General features: G+C 41.3%; 1 protein-coding gene across 2 annotated transcripts in view; it reads left to right on the forward strand.

Moving 5' to 3' along the window:
• Positions 1 to 823: 823 nt before the first annotated feature.
• The window catches only part of NOSTRIN (nitric oxide synthase trafficking), a 58,139-nt gene continuing 45,719 nt past the window's right edge, over positions 824 to 13,243 (forward strand). For both annotated transcript variants that reach the window (XM_054562731.1, XM_054562732.1), the window contains exons 1-2: positions 824 to 912; positions 12,438 to 12,523. In XM_054562731.1, coding sequence (XP_054418706.1) covers positions 886 to 912; positions 12,438 to 12,523 — 113 coding nt within the window. In that variant the 5' untranslated portion in view covers positions 824 to 885. The remainder of the gene's footprint in view (positions 913 to 12,437; positions 12,524 to 13,243) is intronic.

The following is a 13,243-nucleotide window of genomic DNA, read 5'->3' on the forward strand; positions in this document are numbered from 1 at the left end:
TTAATGCCTACTATTAACCCCCTTTAAAAAGGGCCCTGTACTAAGAGGGGTGTGGGTTTTTCCTGGTCCATCCATCTGCTTTGCCCGTGCATGTAAGTTTCTTTTATCATAGCTCTTATGACTTTGAATAAGGCTAAGTGTCAGTCCTTCAGAATTGATCCTGACCTTAGACTTTTGGGGCTTTGCCTCAATACCCTGAACCCTAATAGCCTTTTCTAGGCATTCTCCACTATAATCACAGTTATATAAGTGTGGTCTTAAGTGTTTGGTAACAGGTGCTTGGGTGATTTAGTGCAAGGGAAATACTGACTTGGTGTGTGAGCTTTCGAAAAAGGAGTGGCGGGGGGGGCGGGGTCTGGGCTCTGGATTTGTTGCTTTGCTCGTCAGAGATGTGCACAAGGGCAAGTTGTTTGCCATCTCTAGGAATTACCAGACCCTAGGAGGGACAGGCCCTCCCAGGTCTGAAAGGCCTCAATATGCCCAAGCATTATACAATCCAGAAAATTAAAAACGTGATTAATACAGCAAACTAAGAGAGCATGTATCAGCCCTGAGAGTGCCCAAATTATAGGGACACTTCATAGCTTCTTGGCTTTCTTTCAAGGCCGCGGTGTCTGGACTCAGTATTCTGCCCTTTCAGTATTTACAGAAATCTTTCTCACCAACACACCAGCTCTCTCGACCCGGAGCAGTTCTTTGCTATTTCAGTAAATAAACAGGAGGCAAGTCCTGGGCTGGACTTCCTCCTCAGGGTGTTTGACAAGGGCTTTAGGCCCTTTGAATCCAGGAAGTCTAGGACACACCCAACCTTGAGGGCAGTGTCCTGACTGGAAAGCTGAAGGCTGGAGTGCAGTTTAAAAGGGCAGAAGCAGAAAACATTTCAGCATGAGGGACCCACTCACAAACTGTTCGGTGAGTACCTCGGTGTAGTCTGTATCTTTGTGGGAGAGAAGGGGACTGAGGGGCAGATTTACACACTAATGCATTTTAACTTAAAAAGTTTGAGATGCTCAGGAACTAAACATGTTTAGATATTTATTAGTTGTGGGACAGAAGTCTGTAGTTTTTCTTTGATTTGATTTAATTGCCCTTTCTAGCAAATGACTGGGCAGGTCATTGTCATCTTTTATTCTCACGTTCCTTGAAAAACTTTGAGTGGGTATAGCATCCTATTTGCATGCAGATGGTGACTGTGTAAAAGACATTCTGAAGACGTACACCAATGGTGCCAACATTATGCATAGAGCGGATACAGAAACACGCAGAATGTCTGCAGACAATTTCGGGCTCTGAGAAGGAATTTAGGGTGGAAGGTTTTTGCAAATTTTCCCACATCTTTTAAAGAGTCAAGAATTGCCAAGTCCCAAGGGAGGAAGGACAGGCGCCCCATCCTGTCTGCCCCGCAGTGGTTCTCAGACAGTGTTACCAATCTGTTTCTTTCGGTCCTCGGAGGGGAACCAAATATAGGAGATGGGTCACAAGTCCAAAGACATCTGAAGTCCTTAGCAGCAATAGCAGAGAAGTAATTTAGAAAATGTGGAGCAACTAAAATCAAGGGGAGGAGGCTATATTTACTTTGGAAAAAAGTAATCAAAGATGGTCAGGGTGTTATCCTAATTAATGGTGCCAAGAAGCAAAAATTGGTTGCAACAGAAGCAAGAAGACTTTCAAATATTTTATTAAAAAAAAAAAGTTGAAAAGCAGATAAATGGTGATGCAACAGAGCCATAGAAAAAGTCCAATGGATGCAGAAAGCACAGGCTTGGAGAAGGTGGACTTGTAACCGCAATTCTATGAAATTAGTCCATGAATTGGATGAGCTAAATGAGATAAAATCATAATGGCTAGTAATATTAATAATGACAATGTAGTTGCAGCCTCTGCCAACTTTAAATGCAAAAGTAATGTCTAATGTAAAAAAAAAAAATCCAGCAATATGGTTGTATATAGATTTGAAGAAACTCTCCCCTTTTAATGTCCTCCAATCTTTGTCACAGAAACGTTTAAAAAGCCTGTTATAATTTATTTGCTGTTTGTTTATTTTTCACTCTTTGTATTTGCTTCCTTCTAAAATGTTAACACCTTTTTCACCATTGATACTTTGATTGTGTTTTTGCATAGGGGTGGTTGAGTGGGGCAGGGATGGATAAGTAGAGGCAAAAACCTGACACCAACAACAATCACCAAAGAAGAAAGTCAAGACCAAAAGAAGAGTGAAGTAGAAGAGAGGGAAGCTTAAGTCTGAATATATTTAAAAAAAAAAAAAAATGAACAGTCAACCTAACATCCTTTTCTATGGTGACTTCAGATCAGGAACTAGACGAAATGTTTTCTTTTGAGCAGCCCCAAGACAACAGTCAGCACATCTCTGTGTCAGTTTAATGCCCCCTCCCTGACGTGCTGAAGAGTTCTTTACCCCACACCGAACCCTTGCCCCGAGGACTCCTACATTTGCCCACAACTTTGAAGGTTATCTCTATGGGCCTGGTGTCCCCAAAAGTAGCCTGGGAGTCAGAGGTAGTGGATACCCCATCAGCCAGCGTCTCTAAATCCTCTAAAGCCATGGAATCTTTATTATCTTTATTTGTTTGCAGCTGTTTCATCTTCATCAGCTGTTCCGCTTGCTTTCCTGGAGCAGTCCTGACTTGTGCTCAGGGAATAAGACTGTGTCAAGATAAGGTTGCAGTCTGAGAACAAAAGGAAACATGGGAATGGGTTTTAGTGGATAAAGCAAATGAATGCTTTATGAAACACTTTGGTAATTTTATAAAAGAACCCAAAGCTTCAACCACCTATAAAAATGTTGCATTCTATGAGTGCCCAGGTTTGCACAGAACGCAGTTAATTCATATAGCCTTAGCTTAGCTAGAGTTCTTAGCCCCGTTTACTCTAGCGGATCCTTGTATGGAAATCAGTAGGTTGCATGAACTTTGATGAGAAAAGCATAATCTTTTCTCTTTTTTTAGACTTTGTTTATTTTTAGAGAGAGAGGAAGGGACAGAGAAAGAGAGAGAAAAACATCAATGCGTGGTTGTTTTCTCATGCGCCCCACACTGGGGACCTGGCCTAGCAACCCAGGCAGGTACCCTGACTGGGAATTGAACCTGGGACCCTTTAGGTTCGCAGGCTGACACCCAATCCACTGAGCCACACTAGCCAGGGCAGAAAAACTTTTTTTTCTTTTTATTTGTACTAGTTTTTACTCAAATTTAGAATTTACTTCCATTTTTAATATAAACAACAATCCAGCACCACTGAAGTGTCTATGCCTTTGCAGTCAAGGAAAAATCACATACATTTTCCTAAAATTTTCAAGTTGTTTGCAAATATCTAGAAATATTGTTCACATTCAACCTGGTTTAGAAATTTGAGTAATTCCTAATTAAAAACACATTATTTATGATTTTAAAATGTTTTTATACATACATATATTAATATCATTAGTTTCCTTTGTAAGCCTGTTGTTTTATTTAATACGTTTGAAAGAATTATTTTTTTAAGTAAAATCAGCTTCACTGGACTGCCAAAAGGGCCCATGATACAAAAAAGTATTTAATCTCTTATTCCAATGGGCACTGTAGGCTGAGAGCTCGGCCATTCAGCCTCCAAGAGCCCGATCAGTGTCTCTGAGCCAACCATTAGTCACCAGGGTAGCACACAGATTGCCTATGCACCTAGAGGGTTTTTACTGAACTTGAGGTATTTGAACTTATTTGAAGAAGATTTGTTAAATTTTTGTCTTTAAAAAGGAAAAGAACTGTCCCTGAGCATTGATGCCTTAACATCTGTGAGCTGAGCTTCACACCTAAAAATAGTGCCAAGTGAAATCATTTTCAAATCCATGTGCAAGGAAATAGACAGGGTCGAATTGTCTCCAAATGAAATAATTTAATCATTTTTTAAAAATGCAACATCTTCCTATGAAACAATGCCATAGAAATCAAGGGCAAACAATAATCAGTAACCAAGTATTTGCTCTTACTGGCTCCTTCAGCGTGCAGAAAGGAACCCGGCAAAGCAGGCCTTCTGGGGCTCACACAGCCAGCCCCAGGCTTAACTTCTATCAGCTGATGAAACCATCGCAGGCTGCAGGGCTGTTCCTCCAGCCTCCTTCCGATGCCAGCTTGAGCTTCCCACCTTTTTGGCTCCATCTGGCTCACAGGTGTTGACAGGCACAAATGAAAAACATGCGGCTGTTGCAGTGGTTCACGGCCCCTGAGGAGTTCTGCTGCACTGCGGAGAGCAGGGCAGGCTAGGTCTGGCGGGTGGCGGTCTGCGGTCCAGACCATCCCCAATGTGCATCAGTAAGATGTGTAACATGCCAGCCCACACTTCCTGGGCCTCTGTTTCCTCATCTGTAAAGTGAGAGGAGGAAAGGATGAAGTAGACCACGTTCTTTAATGTTCTGCCTCTCATAATCTGCAACAGCCTGCCATGGGGATTCCAAACATTACACAGATGCCTACTAAACACAAGAGTCCCTCCGTGGGAGGGGCAGTGCTTTGACATATTGCCTCAGGTGAAATCAGTAGCACTGTGCCTGGCATGTAAAAGGCATCCAGCAAAAGCTTATTTAATTAAATTTTACGCAAAATATCATGGTTTATGTAACACTATGAGGACCATCATTATCTAAAACAAAAATCTTCTATACTCACACCTAGAATAAAAATGGATTTTTCTAGAATGGATGAATTTAGCCTTCTTAATCATTCAAATCATAGAAAAATCAGCTAGGCCAAAGTTAATATAGTGCATTTTATATTATTTACAATTCACCTGTCTGATCATTTTATGTGCCAATTGCCTAGATTACTAAGTTTCTTTGTAACAACAATATTTTTACAAGAGAACTTACCTGCAAGCACTGGGCAGAAACATTTTCTTAATGGCTGAATGAGAAAAGTCTGTGGATACCAGTTGTCAAGGTAAAGAAATTTTTAGGGGCTCAGAAAGATCCCAAATATTCCACCACCAGCCAGGAAAAAACAAAACAAAACATTTTTTCCTAGTAATTAATAACTCCCAGGAGAAGCAACATGCTAAATTCACACGGAAAGGTAAGATCAATAGTAGTTTCTTTCCTGGGATGAATATTTTGTGTGAGGTGAGGCATTTGAAAGCTCAATGGTAGGAAAATAAAACCACAAATTTACTTTCCACATGACTTTGACCTGAGCAAACCTTTCCTGTGCAGTTTGATTACATTAGGACGCCATCTGTACTGCTCATAACGTTTACAGGTAACTGGCACCCTGAGTCAACTTGCTTTAGGTATAATAGCCATTTATTTTTTCTAATGGGGTCTCTAATTGATTTGCTTGCCTCACATTTCTAATCATAGTTCTGTCCCTGACTAATGAGGTTCTTTCTCTTTAGCTCTTTGGGCCTTAACTATAAAATAAGGGGATTGGACTTGTGATTTCTAAACTGTGCTCCATGGAATCCCTTCACAGGGCCCTTCACAGAGCAGTGTGGGAAGCGGGGTGGGATAGGGCAGGGAGAGCCAAAGCCACGGTCAAGAGATTTCACCCCCTCAAAGCAGGCACGTTTCAATATTTTCTGAGTACACGCATGCATACACACACATATACACTGGACAAGAGGGTCTCCAGGTTCTGCTTTGATATTTATGCAAGTCTGTTTTTCACAGCTTTTGTCTTCAACTCTAAGTTGATGGTTCATAATGAAAGGAACAGAAACATGTTTCTAGATAAGGAGTTATGCTAAAATAATGGAAGTATTTTTAGCAACTCCTTTATTTATTGATGCCACCTTTATCTCAGTGTGGAACAGGATTTGTCAGGGAGTGTCCAATATAGTACATACAGGGTCAAAGATAAAGATTCTTTCCATTGCTATTATAAGCAGAACTTCCTACTCTTGTCTTATCAATTAATTAACAATGCAATGTATTGAAGAGCTTCTCGACTTGTGTGTGCCTGTAGAGAGTGTGTCCTGGAGATTGGGGAGTAAGTTGCCTGTGTACCTGAGACACAACACCCCTCAGCCCTTGAATTGGCAGGGTGTAGCTGGAGAAGGAGGCAGAACTCATGGACCAGTTGCTTCTGCCTAAAACAATTTTGTCTGTTTATTACAGTCTCTGGTACAAATATAATTTTCTAAGTGTACCATGACATGCAAAATTTAGGAAGTACTGTTTTTTCTCCTAAATTATGTTTTATTGACTATGCGGTTACAGTTGACCCAATTTTTCTCCTTTGCCTCCCCACCCAGCACCTCCCACTCCCTCAGGCAATCCCTACACCTTTGTTCATGGGTCATGCATATAAGTCCTTTACTCCATGTTCTGTACTGCACTTTACATCCCCATGGCTATTTTGTGACTACCAATTTTTACATCTTAATCCCCTCACCTCTTTACCCATTCCCCCCAACTCCCCTCCCACCTGGCAACCATAAAAATGCTCTCTGTATCCATGATTCTGTCTCTGTTCTTCTTGGTTGCTCAGTTTGTTTTTTTAGATTCAGTTGTTGATAGATATGTGTTTATTGCCATTTTATAGTTCATAGTTTTGATCTTCTTTTTCTTAAATGAGTCCCTTTAACATTTCATATAATAATGGCTTGGTGATAATGAACTCCTTTCGTTTTTTCTTGTCTGGGAAGCTCTTTATCTGCCCTTCGATTCTAAATTATATCTTTGCTGGGTAGAGCAATCTTGGCTATAAGTCCCTGGTTTTCATGAGTTTGAATATTTCTTGCCAATCCCTTCTAGCCTGCCAAGTTTCTTTTGAGAAATCAGCTGACAGTCTTATGGGAACTCATCTGTGGGTAACTGACTGCTTTCCTCTTGTTGCTTTTAAGATTCTCTATCTTTAAACTTTGTCATTTTAATTATAATGTGTCTTGGTGTGGGCCTGTTTGAGTCTATCTTGTTTGGACTCTCTGTGCTCTCTGGATTTGGATGTTTATTTCCTTCACCAAATTAAGGAAGTTTTCTTTCATTATTTTTTCAAAGATTTCCTATTTCTTGTTTTTTCTCTTTTCCTTCTAGCACCAATATGATGCGAATATTTGTATGCTTGAAGTTGTCCCAGAGGTTCCATACGTTATCCTCATGTTTTTGGATTCTTTTTTCTACTTGTTCTGATTGGTTGTTTTCTGCTTCCTTATGTTCCTTATCATTGCTTTGATTCTTGGCTTCATCCATTCTACTGTTGATTCCTTGTAACTTGTTCTTTATTTCCATTAGCATATCCTTAATTTCTGCCTGAGTCTTTTCTGTGCTATTGAGGTCCTCACTAAGTTCCTTGAGCATCCTTATAACCAGTGTTTTGAATTGTGCATCTGATAAATTACCTGTCTCCATTTTGTTTATTTCTTTTTTTGGAGTTTTGATCTTTCTTTTATTTGGGCTTTTTTTTTTTTTGGTCTACTCATTTTGGTAGCCTCCCTGTGTTTCTTTCTATGTAACAGGTAGAGCTGCTATGACTCCCTGTCTTGGTAGCATGGTCTAATATAGTAGGTTTCCTTTATATAAGTTTCCTTTATATAGGTTTCCAGTGGCACAGACTCCCCTAGCACCCAAACTGGGTACTCAGAGTGAGCCCTCCATGTGGGCTGAGTACACCCTCTTGTAGTTGAGCCTTGATGGCTGTTGGCAGATCAATGGGAGGATTTAGCCAGGCCAGTTGTCTGCAAGGACTGGCTGTGACCACTGACCATCAACCTCTGTCCTCTGTGGAGAATCAGCTGTGCAGGGGCAGGGTGGTGGTGCTCCACCATGGTCTGTAGCTGTCCACTGGGTACCCAGGCTCTGGGGTTTCCCAGGTGGTGCAGGCCAGGGTCAGCCATCCACTGTGTTCTGCCTGGGGCCACCCAGAATGAGCTACAAAGCAATCTACTTGTGACTGCTGGGCTTGGACGTTTACAGGAGAAGCCAAACTGTGATTCAAAGCTGGCTGCTGCTAGTGCAGGGCCTGGGGCCACTTAGCCAGAGGTTTGGGGGCTATGGGCTTGCTGGGGCATGTTGTTGCTTATTTGAGTGTCTTTAGGAAGATGTGAAGCCTGCACACCAAGACCAGCCATTCATATAAAAAAGCCACTGTTAACAGCTTGGGTGGGCCATAGGTTGCATAGGGCAGAGATTCAGCGATCCCCCAGGGCAGAGTGAACCTTCTGAGCCTGGTTGATGAAGTTTAAGATATGACCCCAACCTATCAGCTCTGTAGCTCTGTGTAGGGAGGGCTTGGAAAATAAAAATGGACTCTGTCCGCCTTTCTATCTGGGAGAAAGCTGTCCCAAGCTCTCTCCCTGATGCCAGATACTTCAGTTTCTCTTCATATGCCACTGGTGCCCCTCCAAGCTGCTACCCCAGTTCTGGAGCTCAGAAAGGATGAGTCTAAGTAAGTCCCTGTGCTGACCCTTTAAGAGGCACTGCTTAGGACTCCAGTAGTTCCTTTCACTGATTCAAACCCCTCTGGCTTTTACAGCCAGAAGTTTGGGGGAGTATCTTCCTGGTACCAGAACCCTGGGCTGGGGCCTTGTGTGAGGCTGGGACCCCTCACTCCTAAGATATCCCCCCCAAATTTTTACCCACCATACATTTGTGTGGGACCAGACTGTTCTGTGTCTCTGCTCCTTCTGTCAGTCTCAATGGATATGGTTTCTTTGGGTCCATACTTGTCAGACTTCCATTCAACTTGATTTCTAACGGTTCTGAGTGATGGTTGTTCTTGATTTTAGTTGTAATTTTGATGCGGTTGTGCAAGGAGGTGAGTCTTGTTTACCTATTCCTCCATCTTGACCAGAAGTCTCAGTACTAGTCTACTAAATAACAGGAAATCATCTTCCAAAATCTAAAACTGGCAGCTTCAAAATCAACTGAAGCCATAAAATATGATTTACTTGAGTAGCCTCTTCCATTAAAAAGTTGCATTTCAATATCTTTGGGAAAGACAGGAATTCTCCCCTTTGCCACTGGCTCCTCCCTTCCTCCAAAGGCAATTGAGTTTTAAATCACTGGTTTACATACGTTCAAGGCTGTCTGGCCTCCTAAAACTAGACCTCTGGAGAAGGTATTTTAAAAATGTGTCTTAAGAGAGTTTTGATGGCTTGTTATATTTGGGATATGCAGCAGCCCCTGCAGTAGGAATATTCTCAACTGATTCTGTTCATAACTTTGATTGGGACAAGGTTTCCCCTATATGCTCCCATCTTCATCCATGGCGTCTGAGGTCCCCTATCCTCACCACAGGACTGTGCGATGCATAGTGTCCTCTGGGGACATCCTCTAGGACAGCTCATCTCACGGCCCCTTCCTTCCTTCCTGGTTCTTCTGATGGGAGGCTCTATTCGGTGCTCCCATTCTGAAGGCTCCAAATTCCTCCACCCATCTCTTTGCTTTGTCTTTTCCACCCCAGCCCCAGCCTGAACATATTAGAGAGCAGAAAACCTTACTCTGTGAGCATGCATCCAGGTCCTTCTCCCTTGCACATGACCGCCCTGGTGTTTTTGTTGGGTCTTTGCTGGAGACGGAAGCAGATAAGACATTAAAAAAAATACACAGCTTAATACTGTATGATATTTCTAAATAAATCAAATAAGAAAGCTACAGGACCTATAAAGAAAATCATAAAATTTTATTGAACATCAAGTAAGATTCAAACAAATGAAAAGACTTACTATGTCCTTGGATGGGAAGTCTAAATGCCATAAAAAAGTCAATTTTCCCCAAATGATATATGTGCAATGTAATTGCAATTACGGTCACAACAGGGATTGTTTAAAAATCTGTAATTAGATATATTCATATGGAAGAATAAATGCCCAAGTATAGCCAAAGAAATTATAAAAAGGAAAAAAAAATACTTGCCTAAAGAGATAGCAGAAGCAAACTGTTAATATCTCTATAACTTAGGTAGTAAGTACATAATATATATCATTATTTTCTGTATCATTTTATGAAATATATAATTTTTCATAATTTAAAATAAAAAATTAAAAAACTGAGTATGAGTGAGTGATATGTTCAGCTACATATCTTAAGAACCTAAAATGAGTGGCTTAAAAAAAAACACCTGTCATGGTTCTCTCACACATAAAATAAGTCCAGCAGTAGAGAATTGAGGGCTTGTATGGTAGCCTCCAGGGCCATCAGGGACCCAGACTCTTTTTCTCTGTCTGCTCTATGATCTTAGCACATGGCGTCCACCCTCAAGACCACCTTATGGCATCAGCCATCATTTCTAAGTCCAGATATCAGGAAAAAAAGGGAGCAGGCTTCGCTATAGCCCCACACAAGACTTTTGCCCATGTCTCTTTGAGAAGTATTTAGTCGCATGGCTATATCTAAAGGTGACAGAGGCTGAGAAATGACTTTATTTCAAGGGCATGTACCCTGCTAAACATTTATTTACTTTCTTCTCCTGATACCTAGGTATGTTTTGTGGGATGTTATTTGGTGTTATGTGAATAAAGGGATTAGGGGAATTTAGTGAAAATGTTTTGTTAACAGAGGAGTCCCCCCAAAAAGCTAAACAGCCCTGGCTGGTGTGGCTCAGTGGATTGAGTGCTGGCCTGAGAACCAAAGGGCCGCTGGTTTGATTCCCAGTCAGGGCACATGTCCAGGTTGTGGGCCAGGTCTCCAGCAGGAGGCATGTGAGAAGCAACCACATATTGATGTTTCTCTCCCTCTCTTTCTCCTTCCTTTCCCCTTCTCTAAAAAAAAAAAAAAAAAAAAAAAAAAGTATTGTCTAAAAATAAATAAATAAATTCTTTTTTTTAAAAAAAAGCCTAAACAATTTTAAAGAGTTCAGTAAAATTTTTCCATTGCACATGTTAAGGAAGGAAGGAAGCCTTTTAGTACCATGTCATTCATAAATAACCAGTTATTTTTATGGGATTAACAATGGAGAAGGTTGGTTGCCTGGTTGCCACATAGTGATTTTACACTCTCACAGCTCTCAGAGGAGAATCATTTGGGTATGAGAGAGGCTACACCTAGACCTCCCCACAGCGATGTTTTGCTTATTCTGGAGAGAGTTTTAAAATTTGTGACTCGTTTGCTACAATTTATTTAAACCATGTTTCAGATGCCAGTCCTTGTGTCAGCGTTTTTGGACCACCTAGAAGGTCTGGCCATTCTGGGCCAGAGCAGTGTGACAGCTGCCTCTCCAAGCTCACTGTCCCCACCCTGCTCCTGCTCATTCAGGACCTACTGGTGCCTGCAGGCACGTGATTGTGCAAATTCTGCTTGAAGAGTGAACAATAAAGGGCTTTGCTCTCCAACTACTGTCCTATGTGCCAGGCAGTTCCAGTGAAACTGTGCTTCTACTGTGTGTCTCCCACATCATGCCGTGGCTTTCTGTGTTAAATGTTAGGTCCCTTCCTCCCCTGCGGCCCTCTGTCTTCTGTTTGCTATTCTGCTAGCACCATACACCAGGTGCTACTGTGCCAACTGAAAAGTTGCCGTGGCCCAGAGGACTCATGTATGTGAACATGCCTGACACATAGTAGGTGCTCAGTAAGTGTGAGTTACCATCCCTCTTCCCTTCTCAGCATGGTGTCCAGCTGCATGGTGGAGACATTTGAGTGCTGGAAGAGGCTGGCTCATTGTATGAGCCAAGTCACAGCACGGCACTCAATCTACTCAGAATTTGTGTATTCTTGTGTAAAATCTACTTTTGAAAAATGCAATCCACTATCACATCTCCCAGATGGCAACTGTGAGAGAGTTTGTTTGAAACTGCTCCATTCCTAATTCACCTACTCTGTATCAGGAAAACATCAGAATCAGATGACATTTACCTCTCCATTGGGGCACTTAAAATCTATTGTCATCAAGGTGTACCTTTAACAATAAAATTTTCAGAATGAAATTGTGGAATTCTGGATCAAATGACAAAAACTTTCCTTTGGAATTCTTGTATCTGAAGACTAAATTCAGATATAAATAAATTTTTAAAGGTGTGTTTCAATCAAAACATTGAACTCATTATAACATTTTTATTACTACAGTTAAATGAGATATAGATGGGATTAGGACAAATTTTTATTAGCAAGTTATATCTTACTGTAATGGTTCAGGGTTCGTCAGGAGACCTAGAAATATTATTTGGAGTTTGTAGGAGAGACACAAAATGATTACTCAATGTATTTCAGAATATACTTTTAGCCTTCCTGGGAATATAAGGCAATAGAAAGCCAGGCCCCAGGTGTACCCCACTGCTGAATTGTTTGCATTTGGTTTAGGGGAGAAAGAGATAGACAAGCCTTTTTGAAAACTTCTCAGGATGGTTCACATCCAGGCAAAAGAGATGTAATTTTCATTTTAAGAATTCATCAGAAAGGTATGTATCCCATAGCCACACCATCATTTGCAATATCAGTCATCATCACAGCAGCATTCTGAGTTTACCGGGTTCTGCCTTTGGAAATGTCCATAATCCTCCTGTGCATCTCTTCTTTTTCAGTATAATCAAGTGTACAAGAAACTAAAGGAGTTTTCTCAAAATGGAGAGAATTTCTGCAAGCAGGTCACATCCATTCTTCAGCAAAGGTACAAAATGTGCGTTTGCAATAAGCAGTTCTTCCTCTTTAGTTGCAGCGAGTGATGTGATTGGACGAGTCATTACAAGCTGTCCTACTTTCCAGAACGCAGTGCTATATTTTGGTACTTGAGAGATTGGTTTGAAGAGTGATTCTTCTCTGTTGCACATTTATCACTTGGGTGCCATAAAAATCAGGAAACAGCAGGAAGCAATTCAGCTTGGGAATGTTCAATCAGGTCTTCTGATTCCTCAGCCTGAGGACGACCCCCTCCTGCGCCCACCGTCCTTCCTGATGTATCCGCCACTGCTGCGCTTCTCACACTGATGGCAATTATCCGTTGGCATCTTTGTCCCCTGTGAGGGCAGGGCTGTGTCTTACTCACCTTTGTACGCTGAGCTCTTACAGCCTGGACTTTGGACCTCTTCAGTAACTGTCCCATAAATGACTAGAAAAGTCATTCTAATCATCCATCCATCCAATGGATGAAAGAAAGGTCACCATTTTCAGTATCATCTTCTTTTAATACTAGATGTGACCATGTGTAACGTTGTTCACTGTGTTGAAATGACCACACTTAACTCAGTCAAGAAGTTATAAAAATTTCTGCTTAAATTTAGAGAACCCAAGGACTGAATTGGGCCATAAAGATGTAGACCATTTTTCTACCATTAGACAGCTCTGTAATAAACAACTTTAAAGAGACCTTCAGGCTAGATTGTTTATTCTT

The sequence above is a fragment of the Pteronotus mesoamericanus genome, unplaced genomic scaffold (assembly GCF_021234165.1).
Source record: "Pteronotus mesoamericanus isolate MK-2021 breed Mesoamerican mustached bat unplaced genomic scaffold, CSHL_Meso_final scaffold_651, whole genome shotgun sequence".
Taxonomy (NCBI): Eukaryota; Metazoa; Chordata; class Mammalia; order Chiroptera; family Mormoopidae; genus Pteronotus; species Pteronotus mesoamericanus.